Source organism: Arvicola amphibius, chromosome 3, assembly GCF_903992535.2.
Source record: "Arvicola amphibius chromosome 3, mArvAmp1.2, whole genome shotgun sequence".
Classification (NCBI taxonomy): domain Eukaryota; kingdom Metazoa; phylum Chordata; class Mammalia; order Rodentia; family Cricetidae; genus Arvicola; species Arvicola amphibius.
In genome coordinates this window covers 62,439,674-62,460,121 of record NC_052049.1, presented here as the reverse complement: position 1 = coordinate 62,460,121, position 20,448 = coordinate 62,439,674, and the positions used below count along the sequence as shown (strand labels likewise).

General features: G+C 36.3%; 1 protein-coding gene across 3 annotated transcripts in view; it reads left to right on the top strand.

Moving 5' to 3' along the window:
• The window catches only part of Tmem161b (transmembrane protein 161B), an 82,013-nt gene that overhangs the window by 44,997 nt on the left and 16,568 nt on the right, over positions 1–20,448 (top strand). For 2 of the 3 annotated variants that reach the window (XM_038322352.1, XM_038322353.1), the window contains exons 4-5: positions 495–592; positions 7,181–7,337. In XM_038322352.1, the coding sequence (XP_038178280.1) occupies positions 495–592; positions 7,181–7,337 (255 nt within the window). Of the gene's footprint in view, positions 1–494; positions 593–7,180; positions 7,338–20,448 lie in introns of those variants that run through there. The other variant, XM_038322354.1, reaches the window with a different exon arrangement.

Genomic DNA, 20,448 nt, shown 5'->3' with positions numbered 1-20,448 from the left:
TGTCTGTAAGTCTTTGTAGTCACCACCAGTGGTTGCCTTTCATGTTTCTGAATGTCTTATGAACATACATTTTAATATACTCATTCATCTCTGGCCTACCTACAATTACAGCTGTGTTTGTGAGTATAGGTGTATACATCATTTCAAAGAGAATTTTATTTTCTCTTCCATTCCTTCAATCTTGGGCCTACGAAAGAGATATTAGGTTGTTTTTAAGTCCTCAAAAGAGAGTAGGAAATAAGGGTGTGAAACACTATACTAGCCAGCAGGATTTGTTTCTCTTGCTAGTTTAGATAATTTTTTTTCTGGCCAATTACATAGTAACATAATTTACTTGAGCATTTTGTAGCCTCCTTGGGAATACTGTTTTTGAGTATCTGACCTCATCTAGAGTAACATTGGAATAAAATTTAAAATCTCTTTTGCATTTAGTAGGATGTAAGCACTTAGGTAACTAAATAATTTGGTTTTGTGTCACTTGTCTAATTTTGCAGAAAATACAATGGTCATATTGAAAATAAGCCACTAACCATTCCAAAAGACATTGACCTTCATCTAGAAACCAAGTCCGTTACAGAAGTGGATACTCTAGGTAAGGGAGTCCTGTACGTGTTCTGCTTACAGTCTATGGCAGCGAGTACCCTTTGTTGTGACTGGTTTTGTTTGTTTATGGGGTAAGATTTGTGTATTTTCCTAATCATGAGTTCATTCTACAGAATGTGAAGTCTAACATATGAACTTAACAGCTCCAAATGACTTTACTGAAATAAAATTTTTCTTTTCTCTTTATATGGTATTATTTTCCCCATTTCTGGAAAAATAATAAGTAGATAAGTTGCTCAGCCTTTTTATAGTTTCTGGTTATTAGGCTGAAATCAGTCTTGTAATCATAACTTCCAAAACTTATTTTTTATAATAATGTACTTTAATAATGCAGTTTAAACTATATTTGCATATTGAGGCATCTGTGTTTTAATAATTCAACTATTGTAATAGTGTTAGATATTAAGTTGAAAAAATTAATCACAAATCAATTTTATCCGTTGAATATATCAAAATAAATAATTTACTTTTCCTCCTCAGTTTCTATAATAATATGACTATAATGATTTTAAGTTTACAATGAATTCTATATGAAGCTAATTGAATCCTAGATGGGGAGACTTCTGGCGTGATGTTCCTCACACTAGTTTTCAAACCTTATATGTGCATATTACTGAAGAGATCTTTAAAGATTCCTTATTCTCTTTAAACATTCATTGACTCTAGAATAGGCTCTGGAAATTTGACTTCAAAAGTGAAAAAAATGGTGTTGATATATAACTAGATGTGAGACCCACTGGGTTATATGAAAAATGAGAAAATAGTATATTCATTAATACTTTTTATTGAAAAAAATGTCATACTGTAGTCTAATCAGGATTCCCCACTAGGTCCTCTAGGCCCTCCCCACTTCTCCACCCTCTCAACTCTGTGGCCTTCTCCTCTTTAGAGGAGAACAACAACACCAACAACAAAAACAAACCAGAATTTTAAAAAGTAAAGTTACAAGAAACATACAGACACATCCCCACTACCAAACCACAAAAATTGGAAACCATAATAAATAAGCAAAAGATAATTAAGACAAAAATGGCCAAAACACTCTGAGACAAAAGTATACCAAACTGCCATTGAATTTGTTTTGTGTTAGCCATCTCTTGCTTGGCAGGAGGCCTGCCCTTAATATATTGGTTAATATACCCAATGAGATGCTATAGGAGAAAACTAATTTTTCCTTTGCAAGCCAGTGTCAGTTGGAGATAGCCTTCTTCATTAAGGATGGATCCTTTCTCAACATTGGGACCCTATCTGACATAAACCTTTCCAGGACCTGCATGTTGCCATCGTCTTCATGAGTTCATATGTACCAGTGTCAGTGTTGTGCCTGGAAAACACTGCTTCCTTGCAGTCATCCATCATGTCTGGCACTCAAAATCTTTTCTCCTCCTTCACCACATGGCTTCTTGAACCCTATGGGGGGGATTTGGTAGAGAGTAACCAATAGCCTGAGATGTTTGGGGGTTTTCATGGGGCTCCTTTCACCAATAATGCATCTAGATATAACCCTGGCACTGTAGTTTTCACTTAGTGGTGAGAGCTACCTAGTTGGGGTATTGTTATTGGTGACACCAATTATATTTCATTCGTATGTGCGTATGTATGTATGTATGCATGTATGCATACACATATATACATACATATATACATACATGTTAGGAAACTTCTATAGTTGTGGGCATCCATATGAACCCTCAACTAGCCCTTAGTGCCACTTTATCTGAATGATGGTGTCCTTTAGCATACAGAAACTTTTCAGTGTCATGGAGTTCCACTTAGTAATTGTTCTTGGTGCATGCACTATCAGTGTTCTGTTCAGAAAGCCTTTTCCTTTGTCATGTAGTTTAAAACTATTCCCCACTTTCCGTTCTATCAGATTCAGTACTTGGCCTTATGTTGAAGGCCTTGATGCTTTTAAAGTTGTGTTCTTGTGCATGGTGATAAATAGGAATCTATTTTAATTCTTCTATAAGCAACCATCCAGATTGACAAAGCATCATTTATTGAAGATGCTGTTTTTTTACCATTGTATATTACTGACTTCTGTTTCCATAGGTGTGTGGACTTATGTGTGGGTCTTCAGTTTATTCCACTGATCAGTATGTCTATTTAATAACACTACCTTGGTGTTTTTATTGTAGCTCTGTAGTACACCTTCGCGTAGGATATGGTGATACCTCCAGCAGCTCCTTTAGTTTTTATATGAAACTAAAATTGTTCCTCTCAATTTCCAAGAAGAATTGCTTTGGAATTTTGGTGGGGATTACATTGAATCTGTAGATTAATTTAGTAGGATGGCCATTTTTTACTCTATTCCTATCAGTCAATGAGATATCTTTTTATCTTTTGTTATCTTCTTCAATTTCCCTTTTCAGTCTCTTAAATTTTATTATACAAGTATTTCACTTACTTGGTTAGAGTTATCCTAAGTGTTTGTGTTTTGTTTCATTGTTTTGAGGCAATTGTGAAAGGTATTGTTCCCTTAATTTTTTTTCTCAGTTTGTCATTTGTATACTAATTTCTGTTTGTTAGCTTTGTATCCTGCTACTTTACTTAAAGTGTTTATCAGCTATAGAAATTTTCTGGTAGATTTTTTATGTATAAAAGTTTATCATCTGCCAGTAAAGATACTTTGACTTCTTTTCTATTTGTATACTATTGATGGTCTTCAGTTGTCTTACTGCTCTAGGTAAGATTACAAGCACTATATATTGAATAAACATGAAGTGAATAAACACTTTTTTTTTCTTGGTTTTACTGGAAAGTCTGAGTTTTTCTCAGTTTAGATTGATTTCAGCTATGGATTTGCTGAAAACCGCCTTTATTATATTGGATCCCCAGTCTGTCTAGAATTTTTATCATGAAGGAGTGATTGAATTTTGTCAAAAGCCTTTTCTGCATCTAATGAGATGATCATGTAGTTTTTGTACTTAAAAATGCATATTTGATGGATTACATTTATGCAGTTACATATGTTGAACCATTCCTGCATTTCTGGGATGAAGTCTACTTGATCATAGGGGATGTGTTCTTAGATTCAGTTTGCAGATATTTTATTGAGTATTTTTGCATCTATGTTCATTTCTTCAGTTTCTGTTTTGGGGAATAATTTGAGGAGTATTGGTGTTAATTCTTTGTTAGTATTCTGTGCTAAGTTAGGTTTTCCTGTTGTTAAAGTACAGATTTTTAAAGTCTCTCCTTATGATTCACTGGATTTCCTAGTTGTCTGTTGTGATGACTCCCTTTTTATCTCTCATTTTAATAATTTGGATATTCTCACCATTTTAGTTAATTTGACTAAGGGCTTAAACAGTTTTACTGATTTTCTCAAACAATCACCTCTTCATTTCATTGGTTTATTTTATTGATTTCAGTCCTGTGTTTGGTTATTTCTTTCTGTACCCTTTTGAAGTGTTATTCCTTCTTATGTTAGAACTCTCGGGTGTTAAGTTGCTCATATGATCTCCAGGTTTTTTATGTAGGCATTTGTGCTGTATGGATTTGCCTCTTAGAACTACCCTGATGGTGTCTCATCATAGATTTGGGTGTATTGTGTTTTATTTACATTCAGTTCTAAATGTTTTTAATTTCTTTCTTAATTTCTGTCTTGTAACACATTTTTTCATTCCATACTGTATTGGTCATCTTCTATGAATTTGTAAGCTTTTTGATATTCCTGTCATTGTTATCCATCTTTAATTCATGATGATTAGATAGAATGTGGGCTGTTATTTCCAGTTTTCTTATACCTGTTGAAACTTGTTTTATAACCAGTATGTGCTCAGTTTTTGAGAAAGTTCCATGAGGTGCTGAGGAGGTTTATTTTTTTGTGTTTGGGTGAAATGTTTTGAAAATATCTGTTAGGTCCATTTGGTTTATAATGTCAATTAGCTTCAGCTTTTCTCTCTCTCTCTCTCTCTCTCTCTCTCTCTCTCTCTCTCTCTCTCTCTCTCTTTTTTTTTTTTTTCTGGGTGACCTGTTTATTGACTAGAGTAGGTATTGAAGTCGTCTACTATAATAGTTTGGGGTCAGAATGTGATTTTAGTTGCAGGAGTATTTCTTTCATGAACTTGGATTTGGTGCATAGATGTCAAGGATTTCAATGTCCTCCTCGTGGATTTTCCTTTGTAGTGTCATTCCTTATTCCTTCTTTTGGTTTAAGATATAATATGCAACATATTTAAATGGCTACACTAGCTTAACAATACTTTAGAGAATACATAAAATATTATTTTGTAATTTAGTTTTTCCTAGGACTGAGTCATGCCAACTTCAACAAAACGATAGCAGATTTATCAAGCATCTTATATAAAATTATTTTATGATATAAAGTAACATCAGACTGTATTAGTTGAGGATTGAGTATTAATCATATAAAACTTGAAAGTATCTGTAGGGGAAGCCTGTAACCCTCAAATGATAGTGAAGAACTTTGTAAATCAATTTCATGAGCTCATTTGAATATTGATAGCCATCCTTTTTCTTTTTACTTTCTCGATGTAATTTTTAAAACACCTTGTTATTTTGATCAACATGTCATGTTTCGATGAGTTCTGTATGTGGGTGTACTTGTATCAAAGTGTTCACTGAGTTTTGTATATTGTTGCAGTTTTTATTATCAGCTAATATTTGCTGAAAATTTACAAGCTATTTAGCCAAACGTTGTGTCAGTGTTGTTATACTCAGATGTCTTGGATACTCAGATACTTAGATATCAGTACCAAGCCTCCTTTTTTTTCTAAACTCATTTATATAAAATTTAATAGCTTGGCAGTTATATTCTGTATGTTACATAACAAATCAATGAGAATGTGACTACTCACTTAAACAATGCACTTAGGTGATATAGCTTTCTCATGAAGTTTCTTAACATATGATATCACAGACAGTTTTTAGAAGTACTTACAAATGGTACTAGTTTAGCAACTGGTTATTTAACATCAAGAACATTCTTGTTAACTAGAGAAGCAGTGGCATGTTGCTTGGTGATTGTGTGTTTTTGCGAATGTACATCCATGTGTATGGCTGTGCAGATAGATTTTGTCTGAGCCTCTTTTCTTTTTTGTGGTACTCCTTTTGAACCAAGTGCTTCATACAAGTAACCACTTTACAACTGAGTTCTCTGCCCTCTGATCTTACTTTGACTCCCAGTTTTCTATTGAAGGGACAGATATGGTTATATTATTAAATAGCGATAAAAGAATTTGATCATGGATTAATATATGGCTAAGAATATTAATTTTACTTTAGTTGCCTATATACATATTTTATAACTATCACACTCTGGAGAATATAAAGTACACTATATTTTGTAAAAAGTTCAAATGAAATACACAGAGCAGTAGAATTGCATGTATTATCATTTTTTTAAATTCTTCATTTTTTCTTTTTTTAATTGTTTTTATTGAGCTATATGTTTTTCTCCCCTCCCTTACTCCCTTCTCTCCTTTTACCCTCTCCTGTGCCCCCCACGCTCCCAATTTACTCAGGAGATCTTGTCTATTTCACCTTCTATGTAGCTTGTATGCCTCTCAGGGTCCTCTTTGTTGTCTAGTTTCCCTGGAGTTATGGCTTGTAGACTGTTTTTTCTTTGCTTTATGTCTAAAAACCACTTATGAGTGAGTACATATTATTTTTGTCTTTCTGGGTCTGGGTTACCTCAATGTGGTTTTCTTCTAGATCCATCCATTTACCTGCAAATTTCAAGATGCAATTATTTGTTACTGGTGTGTAGTACTCCATTTGTAAAAGTACCACATTTTCTTTATCCATTCTTCGAATAAGAGGCACCTGGGTTGTTTCCAGGTTCTGGCTAGTAATGTGTGAGTTACTGCACATAAGAGTAAATGAACAAACACACTTATTCTCTCTTAACAAAAAACTGATAGTATGTTGATTTTACATAAAACAACAACCCTTCAACAAATGATTCCATCATTCAAAATAAAATTTTCTCACAGACCAATCTCACTCATGAACATTGATGCAAAAATAATCAATAAAATACTGGCAAACCGAAACAAAAACCACATGACAAAACTCATCTACCACGACCAAGCAGGCTTCATCCCAGAGATGCTGGGATAGTTCAACATACAAAAACCTGTCAATGTATTTCACTATATAAACCAACTGAAAGAAAAAAAAAACACAGGAGCATCTCATTAGATGCTGAAAAAAGTTTTCAACAAAATTCAATACTCCTTCACGATAAAAGTCTTGGAGAGAGGAGGGATATAAGGAAAATACTAGTCAGTGGTTTAAATCTGAAATGAATGTAAACCTTTTGTATTTTAAACCAAATTGAATTTATTGAGGTTAACATAGACCAAAGAAATTATTTACATAATTTTTATATAAATAAGCTGATTAAGAAAACACCAATATATTTGTATTCATTTTTAATAATAATTTATAGTAATCAGTTCAACATTGTTTTTATTACTTAATTTATGAACTATCAAAATTAATGTTAAGTGTTGAAATTTTTGGTCTCCTGCAAGCATACTTAAGGTTATATGGATTGATCCTCATAAGCTTTAAATTTAACTGAAACTTTTCTTGCCCTTTTATTTTTCAGCATTGCATTACTTTCCAGAATATCAGTGGCTGGTTGACTTCACAGTGGCTGCTACCATTGTGTATTTGGTAACTGAAGTCTACTACAGTTTCATGAAGCCGACACAGGAAATGAATATCAGCTTAGTCTGGTGCCTCCTGGTCTTGTCTTTTGCAATGTATCCTTCAAACCATCATTATAATGTTGTGAACTTACTGTTTTTTGAACTTAGACCATTCAGTGTAACATGGGGGCCTGCTTCTATTCTTTTCTGTCTAGAATTACTTCTCAAGCTCTCTCAGGTTTTATGTGGATGCAGTTGTCCATGTGGGTGCCATTTTGTAACATGAGGGCCTGCTTGTTGGGTTTTCTGTCTGCCCAGTTCCCCAGCCATTTAATCCCAGAGAAAATCACACAGAGAGTCTACATTACATATAAACTGATTGGCTCATTAGCTCAGGCCTTGTATTAGCTCTTATAACGTATATTAGCCCATTATTCTAGTATATGTTAGCAACATGGCTCAGTACCTTTTTCAGCAGGGCAGGTCACATCTTACTTCTGTGGTCTGGGCAGGGCTCCGGAAGAGCTTGCTTCTTCCCAGAATAGTCCTGTTCTCATTGCCCCACCTCTGCTTCCTGTTTGGTTTTCCCACCTATACTTCCTTTCTGGCTATCAGCCAATCAGCATTTATTTAAAATATAATTAACAGAATAGAGAATTGTCCCGCACCAATTCGACCTTGTGTTTAATTTAAAGCAATTTTGTCAGTTGTTAGAGAATTTTCCTTTATTGAATACAGAATTTTTAGGATACACTAAATTTATTCTTCAACAGTTTCTTCCGTATATAGTATAATTTGATCATATTCAATGGAAATTTTTCATGTAACTTCTTAAAATGTCAATGTAGTTGCATAGTTTAAAATTTTAAATATAGAGATAGATGCCACATCTTTCCATTCCTTTTTCATCCAAATAGAATGTCAGAAAGGCCAGCAGACATTTTAACCTCTTAAAGGGGCTTTTTGTGCTGGCGGGTAGGTGGCTTTCCTGCTGAGTGTTTAATTACTCTTTGAAACTGGGACATTTGATATTATCTTTTTTCCTTTGCTCTTACATTCACCCCAGTAGAGATAGCATTTTAATAAGTTTCAGTAAGTTTTACAGTGCTACTTTTAAAAATACTGTTGTAGCAAAACATTTTTTTTACCTTCCTTGAATGGTTTATTTTTACTCTGTGGAGACTAAGCTTTGCTAGAGCAGTGGTCCATCAGTAGATCAGCACATCATTTCCATTTTGTTTCCTATAGATGTGTCCTTCTGCAGCTCTCCTTTTTTTATTTAAACTGTAGAGTTGTGTTAGTGCATTACTTCATGTGTGCGCACATATGGGGAGAGCAGAGGACAGCTTGCAGGAGCCAGTTTTCTCCACTGTATTGCTCTCAGACTGAACTAGGGTCCTTGGTCTCAGTGTCTAGCACCTTCTGCTTTGCCACCCCCAGTTCTGTCTTCATAAACTTTTACATAGCTCTTGTCCTGGAACATTGTTCACTGCTGTGTTCCTGAAAAATTCCCTGATTCCTTTTTTAGCTGCCTTGGTCTCTTCCTCCTTGGCTCACTTTCTTTTTCAATCTTGAAGTCTTCTGCGATATCTTTAGAAAAGGTTTTTGAAGTTTTGTGTTCCTTAAGATGTCTTTATTGATTGATAATTTGACTCATTGGAAAATTCTAAAGCAGTTAGTTTTTCTGCAGAATTCTGAAGTGTTGGAGAACTGGATGCACTTTGACCTTCATGTTGTACATCCTCTTCCCAATTCCGACTCATGGAACTTGTTATCTTTGTTACTCCAGATTATGCATGACCAAAAGTAGATACTGTGCTTCAGGAAAGAGCTGATCTTATTCTTGTAGAACTGCCAGTTTTGGAAATATATGTTCATGAGATCAGACAAGCTGTTTTGTAGTTATTTGATGAGTTTCTTTTCATTTTGAACATTTTGGGGGTGTTTGTTCCTGGGGAAGTAGAATCTCCTACATTAGCATCTAAAATTGTCATCTGTATTTCATACATATAGTCATTATAATTTTAGGTTTCCTAGGAGATATTCTTAACTTTCCCAACTATTTTGTTATGTTTCTTGTTTACACTTTCTACTACAGTTTAAAATGCTCATGAGCTCTTCATTTTTTACCCCTCCATGAAACTCTGCTTGTTTTATGACTACATTATTTTGTGTATAAATATATTAATGATAGATATTTTTGCTTCTTTCTCTGCTCTAGTTACAGTTTATGCATGTGTGGATGTGTATATGATTCTTATGCATATTATTTTATGTGGTGTAGCCATTAGTATATTGCTACCTGAAGCAAACACAGACTTGTTATTATCTACTCACATATTTTCTATCATTTTTCATTTTACTTCATATTGCTTAGTGTGATAGTGGCAATCATACAGTCTTTAGCAATGAACTACCTCTACGCCATTTAAGTAGTGCTCTTATGAAAGGTACCAAACAACTCCATCTTCCCTCAGGAATGTTGGGGTTTTCTGTGTGCTCATAGGAGAGAGTAGAGAAAGTGGTAGAGTTTATAATACAGGTCATTTATTTTAATTTGACTCTCTTGAAAAGGCTAGGGAAGAAGAAGGAAGTAGAATTGTGTGACTGAGTATGTGAGCTGTATCTATTATTACTGTGAGACAATAACCTACTGAGGTTTTGTGCATTCAGGAGACCAGAATTAAATGCCAAATATCTAGATTTGCAACAAAGCAGAGTCCTGACAGCCTGTGCTTGTTCTGTCTGTGCCAGCTGTTTTCAGCTTTATCTCTGTAAACCGACTCTACTAGAGTGACTTCTGTCTGGTGTTTCTTTATTTCATTATTGTATGCCCCTATTTATGAATCAAACTAGGTCTCCATTGACTTCATGGGACAAGAGTTCTGCTGGATTCCAAGCACATGTGCAATAATTGATTCAGAAAATCTCTGCAGTTGTTACTAATAAAATAGTCTTGGTTAAAGTAGTTCTCAAATTAGATACATGTAACTTAATCAACTCTGTGGATAGTCATGAACCAATTGAGTTATTTCCATAATCATTTTGTTTTCTTTCTTCGCTGTATTGACGTACTTACATAGGACAGCAGAAATGATTTCTGGAGTATCTTGGCAGTCCTAAAAGGATGAGAATGACATTTTGAATGCATGATGCTAAAGCTTGAGTGTTGGAAGCTGCAAGTGTGCCACCTCTTGTCATTAGTTCTCTCTTGCCCCCCTCCTTGTCTCTCCTTTTTTGTTTTGTTTTGTTTTTGTTTTCTTTTTTTGTGTGTTCTTTCTTTCTTTCTTTTTTTTTTTTTTTTTTTTTTTGAGACAGGGTTTCTTTCTGCAACAATCCTGGCTGTCCTGGAACTCACTCTTAGACTAAGCTGGCCTCAAACCCAGAGATCCACCTGCCTCTGCCTCCTGAGTGCTGGGATTAGAGGGGACGCCACCACCTATCAGTACACTCTTACACTCATACCAATTCTTCACTCCCCCCGCTTTGATTTGTAGCTCTGAGCACCCAGTCCTTTCCGTTCAGTCCCGTTTTTGCCACCTGTTCCAGTGTAAGGAAGACAGCCATGAAGACTTGTATCACAGGGAGGCAGCTGTAGTGACCGTCTTCACTTTGTATTGACATCTTAGAATTATGAGGAAATGTCTGTTGGTCTTGTGATTATAAAGCATATTCTCATTTATGAATAAATGAAAAGTAAAAAGGTAAAATCGTCATAGAGAAAAGCCAGTGATCCTGTGTTGCAAATAAATGGTTTAAATGTTAAAGTAGTTTACAACATACAGGTAGGACTTGAAGAAACTTTCTTGAGACTAATCTGTAGCACTGGACAATATTGAGTGAATTACATGAATTTCAGGAAGAAAACTATTTTGCAAAGAATTCTAAGGCTTCTCAGACCTATTTTGCTTGGCTAAAGAAATAAATCAGTAGTTACATTTCTACAATGTTTGTATTATACAGTGCCAAAGGTATAAGCTACAAAAGGCTAAGTTACGCATATTTTTATACTTTGTTTTTACTTTGCCTTAATTGTGGACATGCAAATTTTTATAAAACCAAAAGTTGTAAATAGTTTAAGTGAAAATAAGTTCTAAGGTTCTCCAGTTGAGTCAGTTTTATTTATAGACGTGCAAATGTATATAAATTAAATGCTACCTTATTTGCTTGGGAAATATATAGCTTTAGCAAAGTAGTACAACTCAGTTGCCATTTCTAAATCCCTTAAAAGGTTGCAAATGACTATATTCTTCCTCTGTACAAATGTTTCTTCTTTAAATTAATATGGAAATTGGAACTCTGATTAGATTGCTTTATATGTCAAATCTAGTGAGAAAAGAGAATAACTGAATCTTAGTCAAGGTACTTACTTGAACATGAGGACCCCATATAACAGACATATCTAAGCTTGTTTTGTATGTATGTGCACATGTGTACATGCACACATGTGAAGGTTGGGGACATCACGAGGGAGTCATTTCTCCATCCCCCACATTGCCTCTTGGGGATCAAATTCAAGGTTGTCAGGCTTGGCAACAAATGCCCTTTAGACTGAGCCAACTTGCTTGCTCCAGGCTTGTTTCTTAAACATTTACAGGCCTTTTGTGACATTAGTCCTTTCAGGGCACTATGATTTCTGGCCAGAACCCCAGAATGAAATAGGGGAGCTAAATCTGAATAATAGGACATTCCTTCTGTCTGTTGACTTATAATTAATATAACTTTCTTCTTTTACCTGGGAAATGAAATTTTCTTTCTGAAACTAAAAATTTAAGGGTGGCCTTCTGTGTTTTATTTTAATCTAGAACCCTGGTCACTTTTGTTTTTAAAATAAACCTCATATTTATTTATTGCTTTTAGATATATTTGGTTAGTATTTTCCTCTATAATCTGGTTAGATTGAGCCTGGCTAATTATAAGCTTATCTTGTGACATAATTTAAAACATGCATGAAAATTTTACTAACATCTGGAAGAATTTTATGTTTCTTTTTCTCTAAGTAATAAGTCTGCATATCAAAAATTAAGAATAAATTTTTAGGTAATGTTACAAACTTTTTATACCACTGAATAGAAACAATTGTCTTTAAAATGATTTTATTAAATAAGTCATGAATGAGTGTGCTTATTGTTAGCTTTAAGTAAAAATCTGTAATAAAGTTTTAGTATTGTTTCTCTAGCTTTGTCTATTTGTTTTGTAGTGTAGATTGAAAATCAGTGTAATGTGTTTCAAGTATTTTAGATGCCTTTCTAAAAAGAAAAATAGATGTGGGAAGATTAATCATTTGAATGGGAGTGGGGGAGACTATCTTTTATTAATAATAGTCACAAAAAAGTATATATAATCTTGCTTTCCATAATTGAAAAAAATTTCAATTTATATGAAAATCACTTACGTAGAACATATTTTTAAAAATAATTTCAAATTTGTGAAACATGATGGAGACTATTTTAGGTTTATTCATAGAATATTAATAACATTTGCATATTGACTAATATTTCTTCTTAGAATATAGTTTCCTTTTTTGTTCTATTTGAATGATTTTAGCGGTCACTTTATATTAGGTATTGCTACAGGTGCCAGAATTAAGTATTTGATAATGACAATCATGCTATTCTCTGTTTCTTCCATTCTAAAAAAAAAAAAACCTGGTAAAATATATTTGATTTCATTATAACGAAAGCCATGTTTTCTTGATATGAGATTTGATCCTTTTTTAACTGTGTGTTTGTCTCTCTGAATATATACAATGAAAGTGCAGGTTCAGAAGTAGGTAGCTGGTCCCTTGGAGCTGGAGATGTAAGTGGTTTTGACCTGCTTGGTATGGTTGCTGGGAGCTGAACTCAGATCCTCTACAAGAGCAGTGAGCTCTCTTAACCACTGAGCCATCTCTTCAGCCTGGAGAATTGGATCTTTAAAACAGTGAATCATTTGAGCTGGCTCCACACAGTATCCCAGAGTCTGAGACTGAAGATGACGTGGGACTTCTATAACTTACATGTATCTCCATGCAAGTTTGAATACTTTAAATCCAGCCTCTTCTCTTTTCTATTATATCTCCCATTGTTGCTGTTTCTTCTCACTTTTAAAAAACAAGATATTTTAGGAGCCAGCGAGGTGACTTAGCAGGTAAAAATACTTGCTGCTCAAGTCTGATATCCTATGTTTAACCCTTAAAACCCGTGTAAAGTGGATGGAGAGAACCAGCTCCACAAAGTTGCCCTCTGACCTTTACATACACGTGGGTAGTGGCATGCATATTGCATATGCTTTCTCCGCCCCCGCCACTGAACCTCCTTCTCTGTGTGTGTGTGTCTGTCTCTGTCTGTTTCTCTCTCTCTCTCTCTCTCTCACACACACACACACACACACACACACACACACACACACATCATACATGTAATCATAAATCTTTGTATTTTTTTAAGATTTATTTATTTATTATATGTACAGTATTCTCAGTATTCTGTCTGCAGGCCAGAAGAGGGCACCAGATCTCATTACAGATGGTTGTGAGCCACCATGTGGTTGCTGGGAATTGAACTCAGGACCTTTAGAAGAGCAGGCAGTGCTCTTAACCGCTGAGCCATCTCTCTAGCCCCAAATCTTTGTATTTCTAAGTAAAAGATTACAGTCCTATAATTTATCTGTTTCAGCATATGAAAACTTTTTTCCCCTGAACAGCGAGTTCAGTTTTGTGTTTTGGTTTGTTGTTTTAAGACAGGGCCTGTTTGTTTGTCCCAAGCTATCTTAAAACTGAAAATTCTTCTGTATCAGCCTCAGGCATTGTGCTGCCCTGGCCAGAGAGGATTTCATTTTCTTATAGTATTCTATTCCCTCAACTTTTCTTTTTTTATATTGCTTACTAGCTCACTTTGTAAACTTGGTGAAATCAGTAGTCATAGACTTTTTTATACCTAAGGATTCAAGTGTGAGCATTTTAAGGCACTATGTTTCATTTGTATGTTTTTCATAAATTACTGCTCTCTGTAATATTTTACTATCCTTTGCATTTCTTGTTAATTCCATCAGCTTTTCTGTAGTGACCTACCCACTCACTTGTAACTGCATTCTTTCTTATGCTTTGGCTCTATTGGGGTTATTTGCCTCTCAGACCAGACGAGTAACTGTTATCTTGGAACTTAGTTTTATGGATTTTGTAAGAATTCCCTGTTCCCTTTTCCCGATCTCTACTTCTCAGTTTTAGAAATCATTCTTTTTCTTGATTCGCTTGAATGGTTTGATGAAACTTTCAGTCATAGTGCAGACAGTAGCCAGGTTTTGGACTTTGGGAATTTTGAAGGTGCCTTACTTTTGTGCTGTCATTCGATTGGGTATAGAGTTCTAGTTTTTCAGTATTCCTCCAGTGCTGGAATATATTCCACCATCCATAGCTTTCAGAATTGCATTCTTGTTGTGATATACATATGGTTTATCCCCCCAACCCAGGAAGCAGTGATTATCTGGTTTGTCCCACTTGTGTAAGCTAGTTGCCACACACCTTGATTGAGATCTTACATCCTTCGACGAGGCTTCGTGAAGACTCCTCGACATTGTAAACTTCAGGTTTGGAAACTTTCTTTTATTGTGTCTTTGAGGTCTTCAGGACTGCACCCCGGCCCCACCCCCTACCCTCAAGTACACTTAATTCCTTTTGTCTTTTGGTAGACAGTGTACCTCCTGCATTGATACTCTTTGTTTTAAGCTTGATGAAACTTTTTTAGTCTAATTTTTTTCTTTTGTTTATCATATCTTCTATTAGCTGTTTTATTGCATTTTTTCTTTGAAAGATGAATTTACCTTTATGTATCTAATATAAATATATATGTGTATACAGAAACATACATAACTTACATATTTAAAATGTTTTGTGTTGCTGCTCTCATCTATTCACCAAGTTAATTTTTCCTCAGTGATAATTTTATCTTTTATTAAATATGAAACAGTACTGTAGAAGTAAACAGGGCCTATATTCACACCTTGTTTTGTATAGCTCTGGGGCTAAGAATAGTTTATTAACAATTTTTAAAATATTCAGGGTAGGGAAAAGCATACAAAATTTATATATAGAAATAGACTGCATATGTTTCACAAAGCCCCAAACATTTACTATTTGAAAATTATTGATCCCTACCTTAGTATATAAGGATTCCTTTTATATTTAAAACTAAGAGTCTAAACTTAAAGAGGAAAAATGGAAGAAGGATTTGATAGTTTCACTGAAGAATAATTTGGTAATATTGAAGTTCATTGTATAAAAAGGCCATGATCTTTTGGAGTGATTTGTTTTATGTAGTTTTCAATCTCCTACCTGCTTGTGTACCAACTCTTTCCAACGGTGATTCAGTGAATCTCTCAAGTCTTCTTTTCTTTCCGTTCCTTTCCTTTGAGGTTGCATTCTGTGTAAACCACATTTGAAAGTTTGGTCTTTACTGGGGTAAGTAATATATGCTGCCTTATTCCCAGGGAGTCAGCCAGTTAGGCTACTAGTCATTGTGTGTTCACAATAACAAAAAACCAGTCATCCACAGTGCAGTGTTTCTTAGATGCGGTGGTCAGTAGATTAGGGGTAATTTGCGCATTTTTGAGTTTGAATATTTTCAGTTTATTTGTGGGCTATCAGTATGCACCTTTCACTGAAGTTGAATTGAGTATCTTTGGTGTCTTTGTATATATCATTTAACCATTCTGCTGTTAATATAGTGACCTAATCTAAACTCTGTTTGCCTCAGAGTCATTTTTTTCTGCAGAGGCAGTTTTTAGTTTTAGAGTCACAGTGGGGTTAGTTCCCTGCGTTCACAGGAAGAGTTTTAACTGCTCTCTGTCATGGAGGTCAGTTCACCTCTATTTTTAGCTCACAACATGGCTATTTTTCTTTGTGGAATCTTTTACCTCTTGAAATTTCATGGAAAAGTTTAAAAAGTTGAAGCATTATATGATCTGTCAGTTCATGTATACGCTATCCTTTCCTTCCTGTTATCAGAGTTCAGTTGCCAATTTAGTTATCTAGAAAACATTGATGTATTGCTGAGATGAGAAAAAAATCTGATTTTCAAACTAGACCTCTGAGGTCTTGACTAGTAGCTGCACTTCACAGGCGAGGAAATAGGAACTCGTAGAGGTTAATGGAGACGGTCACATGTAATGTCGGAGGTGGTGAGAGTAGAAGCACAATTCATGCAGGCCCTGTGGAGCAGCAGAGTGCTCTTTACAGCCTTGTTACAAAGCAGTCCTCATCGCACATGGCCGCCTAGTGTGTACATTGTAGACGTCTGCGCTGTCGTGACTGCCGAAGAGAGTGGTGATTTGAGTCTTCACTTCAGTCAAAGGTAGGTAGGAGGGAAGAGGACAGTCCAGATTGTAGATTTTACAGTGTGAGGAACTGAGCCCAGAGTCCCTTATATGCTCCCCAGACTCTACCACTGAGCTGGAAAGTGTGACTTTACAGTAATGTTATGATAGGCACTGCCTGTAGCATCAATGACTGGCCATTCTCTCCTTCTTTCCTTCCTTCCTTCCTTCCTTCGTTCCTTCCTTCCTTCCTTCGTTCCTTCCTTCCTTCCTTCCAGAAGTTCATACATGTATACAATGGATTATGATCATATCCTTCCCCATGCAAACTTCTCCTGAACCTTCTTCCAACATATTTCCCCCCAAACTTCATGTTCTCTCTCTTTTTAAACAACCTATAAGACCATTTAATGCTGCCCATATGTGTATAGGCATGGGGCCATCCATTAGAACATAGGTACCAGAGGCTACTTCCTTGAGGTAGAATGATTCTTTCTTTTCCAATAGTTGTAATTGCCAATAGCCTTTCACTAGGGGGTAGAGCTTTAAAAGACCTTCCCTTGTGTGTGCTGGAATTTTGACTGGCTTGTTCTGGTGCACTTTGTGTACAGATCTGGAAGTGTGTGATCGTGATAGCCATGCCAAATCTAGAAGATAGCAATTCCCAGCACTCCTTCCCACCCTCCAGCTCTTTCTACCTCCTATTCACTGGACCTTTGGAGGTGTGGGGAGGGCAGTCTATTGATGTCCCATTTGGCCTGAGCAGTGAGTCAGTTTCCTGATTTCTTTATGGCCTGTAGCCCAAGTATGTGCTGTCTTCCACAGTAGGATTTTACTATCTGTCTATGAAAGGTAACAAGTGCAGTGACAGTAGCCTGTGTTGGTTTTTGAGACCTCTTGTCTTCCCTAACTAATAACTCATAGGGAAGCATCCTGTGCCTTGCACTATGATTTTCATTTAATAGCCAGTGTCTCCTGGGAGTGGCATTGTCCTTCTATGCAGTGTTCTTCTGCTCAAACTACTGTTTGTAAATTAGCTTGCCAAAATAGTAGGTTCCTGTAATGCTATTTTATACGTTATTAGTTTTGGTTAACCCACCTATTTTTTTTCCTCTTGCCCATTTCCCCACCACACCCCCCCTTTAACTATCCAAACTTCTTTCTTTCATTTTACATGTATTTTAGTAAACTTATGTTTGTTTTTTCATGCACACTTCCGTACATGCTCCTACCTGCTTAGACCTCCTCACCCACAGTATTTCAGCTCTCTGCTCTTTTTTACCTATAATCTACTCTTCCCTCACCTTTAAAATTTCCTGGCTTCAACTTGTGTTCCAAGTTTAATACACAAAACAAAAGTTTGCAACTAGGATACAACTATGAGGGAATTTGGGGTTGGAGATACCAGTTTTCCAGTTCTATTCTTCTACCTGCAGATCTATTTTTTAGTTCTTTGTACCCGAACAACATTCCACTGTGTGTATATACCACATTTTCCCTACCTCTTTACCTGTTGATGTATTCTGATATTCTACAATTTTTTGTTATTGTGAATAGATGAGCAAAGTGTAGCCAGCTTTCTTTTGGGCCACCAACCAGCTCCCAAGTCATGACACAGAGACTTATTATTAGTTATGAAAGCTCGTTTGTTTCTTACTGACTCTTATAACATTATTTAGCCTGTTTTTCTTCATCTACATTTTGCCTTAGGATTTTTAACCACTGTTTCATTCTCTAAGTCCTACTGTATGTCTGCTGGCTGGCTTCTAGCTGGCTTCTGGCTGGCCCTGGGCAGCTTCCTCTTTTTCTCCCTCATTTTCTTCTCCTACTCAAGCCTAGATTCCTCCTCCTACTTAATCTCTTTGCCTCCCAGCCTCACCTCTCCTGCTACCAACTAGCTACTGGCTGTTGAGCTTTTTATTAGACCAGTCGGGTACCATAGCAGGCAAAACAACATATCTTTACATTATTAAACAAATCGGCATAAACAAATGTCTTTACATATTTAAACAAATGTGGCATAAACAAATTTAACACATCTTTGCCTAGTTAAAGTAATTCCACTACAGCAGGTAACATGGTTGTGCAAGTGTTTCTCTAATGTAGAGTAGGAAGTGCTTCTAGTGTGTCCAGGAGTAGTATAGCTGGGGCATATGGTCATTTTATATAGAACTTTCTGAGATGCCTTCAGACTGATTTCCAGTAGTTTATGCTTCCACCAACAATATGTAAAAATTCCCCTTGCCACGTCTATGGCAGTGTTTGTTGTCATTTGTATTACTGGCGATGACTGTTTAGAGGTGAAATGGAATTTTTTTTTAAGTGTGCATACTCTGAGTTCTTATATTTAACATAAAATTTTTGAAATCTGACCTTTTTGCATGATCGTGATTTTTTATTCTTTAGTATTTAAGTATACTGTTACAATACTTTCAAATAGTATGTATATTTAATAATTTAAATATATCTGAGTTGTGCCAGTTTGAAACCATATAGTTACTATTAATAATTACATATGGATATATATGTGAGCATGAGTTTTGTAACTTTTTCTTAAATAATAGAGTGAGATTCCCATGCAAATTGAATGTCCAAACATATTCGAACCTGGAGAAGACTTCAAAGTGATTGTCCCCATTTTTGCACCTTGAAAGTACTGGGGAGGTCTTGTTGACAGCTCAACTATCTGATACTGTCAGATTTTCTTTTCTATTTTTTATTTTTATTCATTTTACATACCAGCCACAATTCTCCCTCCTCCCCTTCTCCCATCCACTCCTCAGAGAGGGTAAGGCCTCCCATGGGAAGTCAACAAAGCCTGGCATATTAGGTTAAGGCAAGACCAAGCTCCTTCCCCTATATCAAAGCTGAGGATGGTATCCCAACCAAAAGATGCACATTCATACCACAGTGACACTCGCTCAGCTATGTTCATAGCAGCATTCTTCTTTTTATTAAAAATTTCCATCTCCCCTCTTCCTCCCCCTTCCCTCCCCTCCCTTCCACCCATACCCCCACTCCCTCCCTCTCCAGGCCAAAGAGCCATCAGGGTTCCCTTAACTATGTTAAGTCCAAGGTCCTCCCCACTCCCCCTAAGTCCAGGAAGGTGAGCAACCAAACTGACAAGGCTCACAGTGAGCCCGTCCATGCTGTAGAGTCCAAGCCCATCGCCATTGTCCTTGGTTTCTCAGTCCTCCACCGTCAGCCACATTCAGAGAGTCTTGTTTGGTCGCCTGTTCCATCAGTCCCATTCCAACTGGACTTGGTGATCTCCCGTTAATTCTGTCCCACCGTCTGAATGGGTGAACGCACCCCTCACGGTCCTGACTTCTTTGCTCATGATCTCCCTCCTTTTGCTCCTCATCAGGACCTTGGGAGCTCAGTCCAGTGCTCCAATGTGGGGCTCTGTCATTTTCTCTATCCATCGCCAGGTGAAGGTTCTATGGTGATATACAAGATATTCATGAGTATGGCAATAGAATCTGGACATTTCTGGCTCCCTCTCCTCAGCTGTCCAAGGAACTAGCTGGGGGCATCTTCCTGGACACCTGGGAACCCCTCTAGATTCAAGTCTCTGCCAACCCTAGAACGGCTCCCTTAATTAAGATATATAATTCCCTGTTCCCACATCCACCCTTCCTATATCCCAACCATCCTATTCCCCCAAGCTCTCCCCATCCTCCACTTCACACTTCTTAATGGCCAGAAAATGTGGTAATTTACACAATAGAGTATTACTCAGCTGTAAAAAGCAATGACATCATGAAATTTGCAGGCAAATGGATGGATGTAGAAAAAAACTGACCTGAGTAAGGTAACCCAAACCCAGAAAGACAAACATGGTATGTATTCACTCATAAGACCACACCTATTCCAGCAAGGCCATACCGTCTAATAGTACCACTATGGGCATTCTTTTATTTCCTTGCCTTGT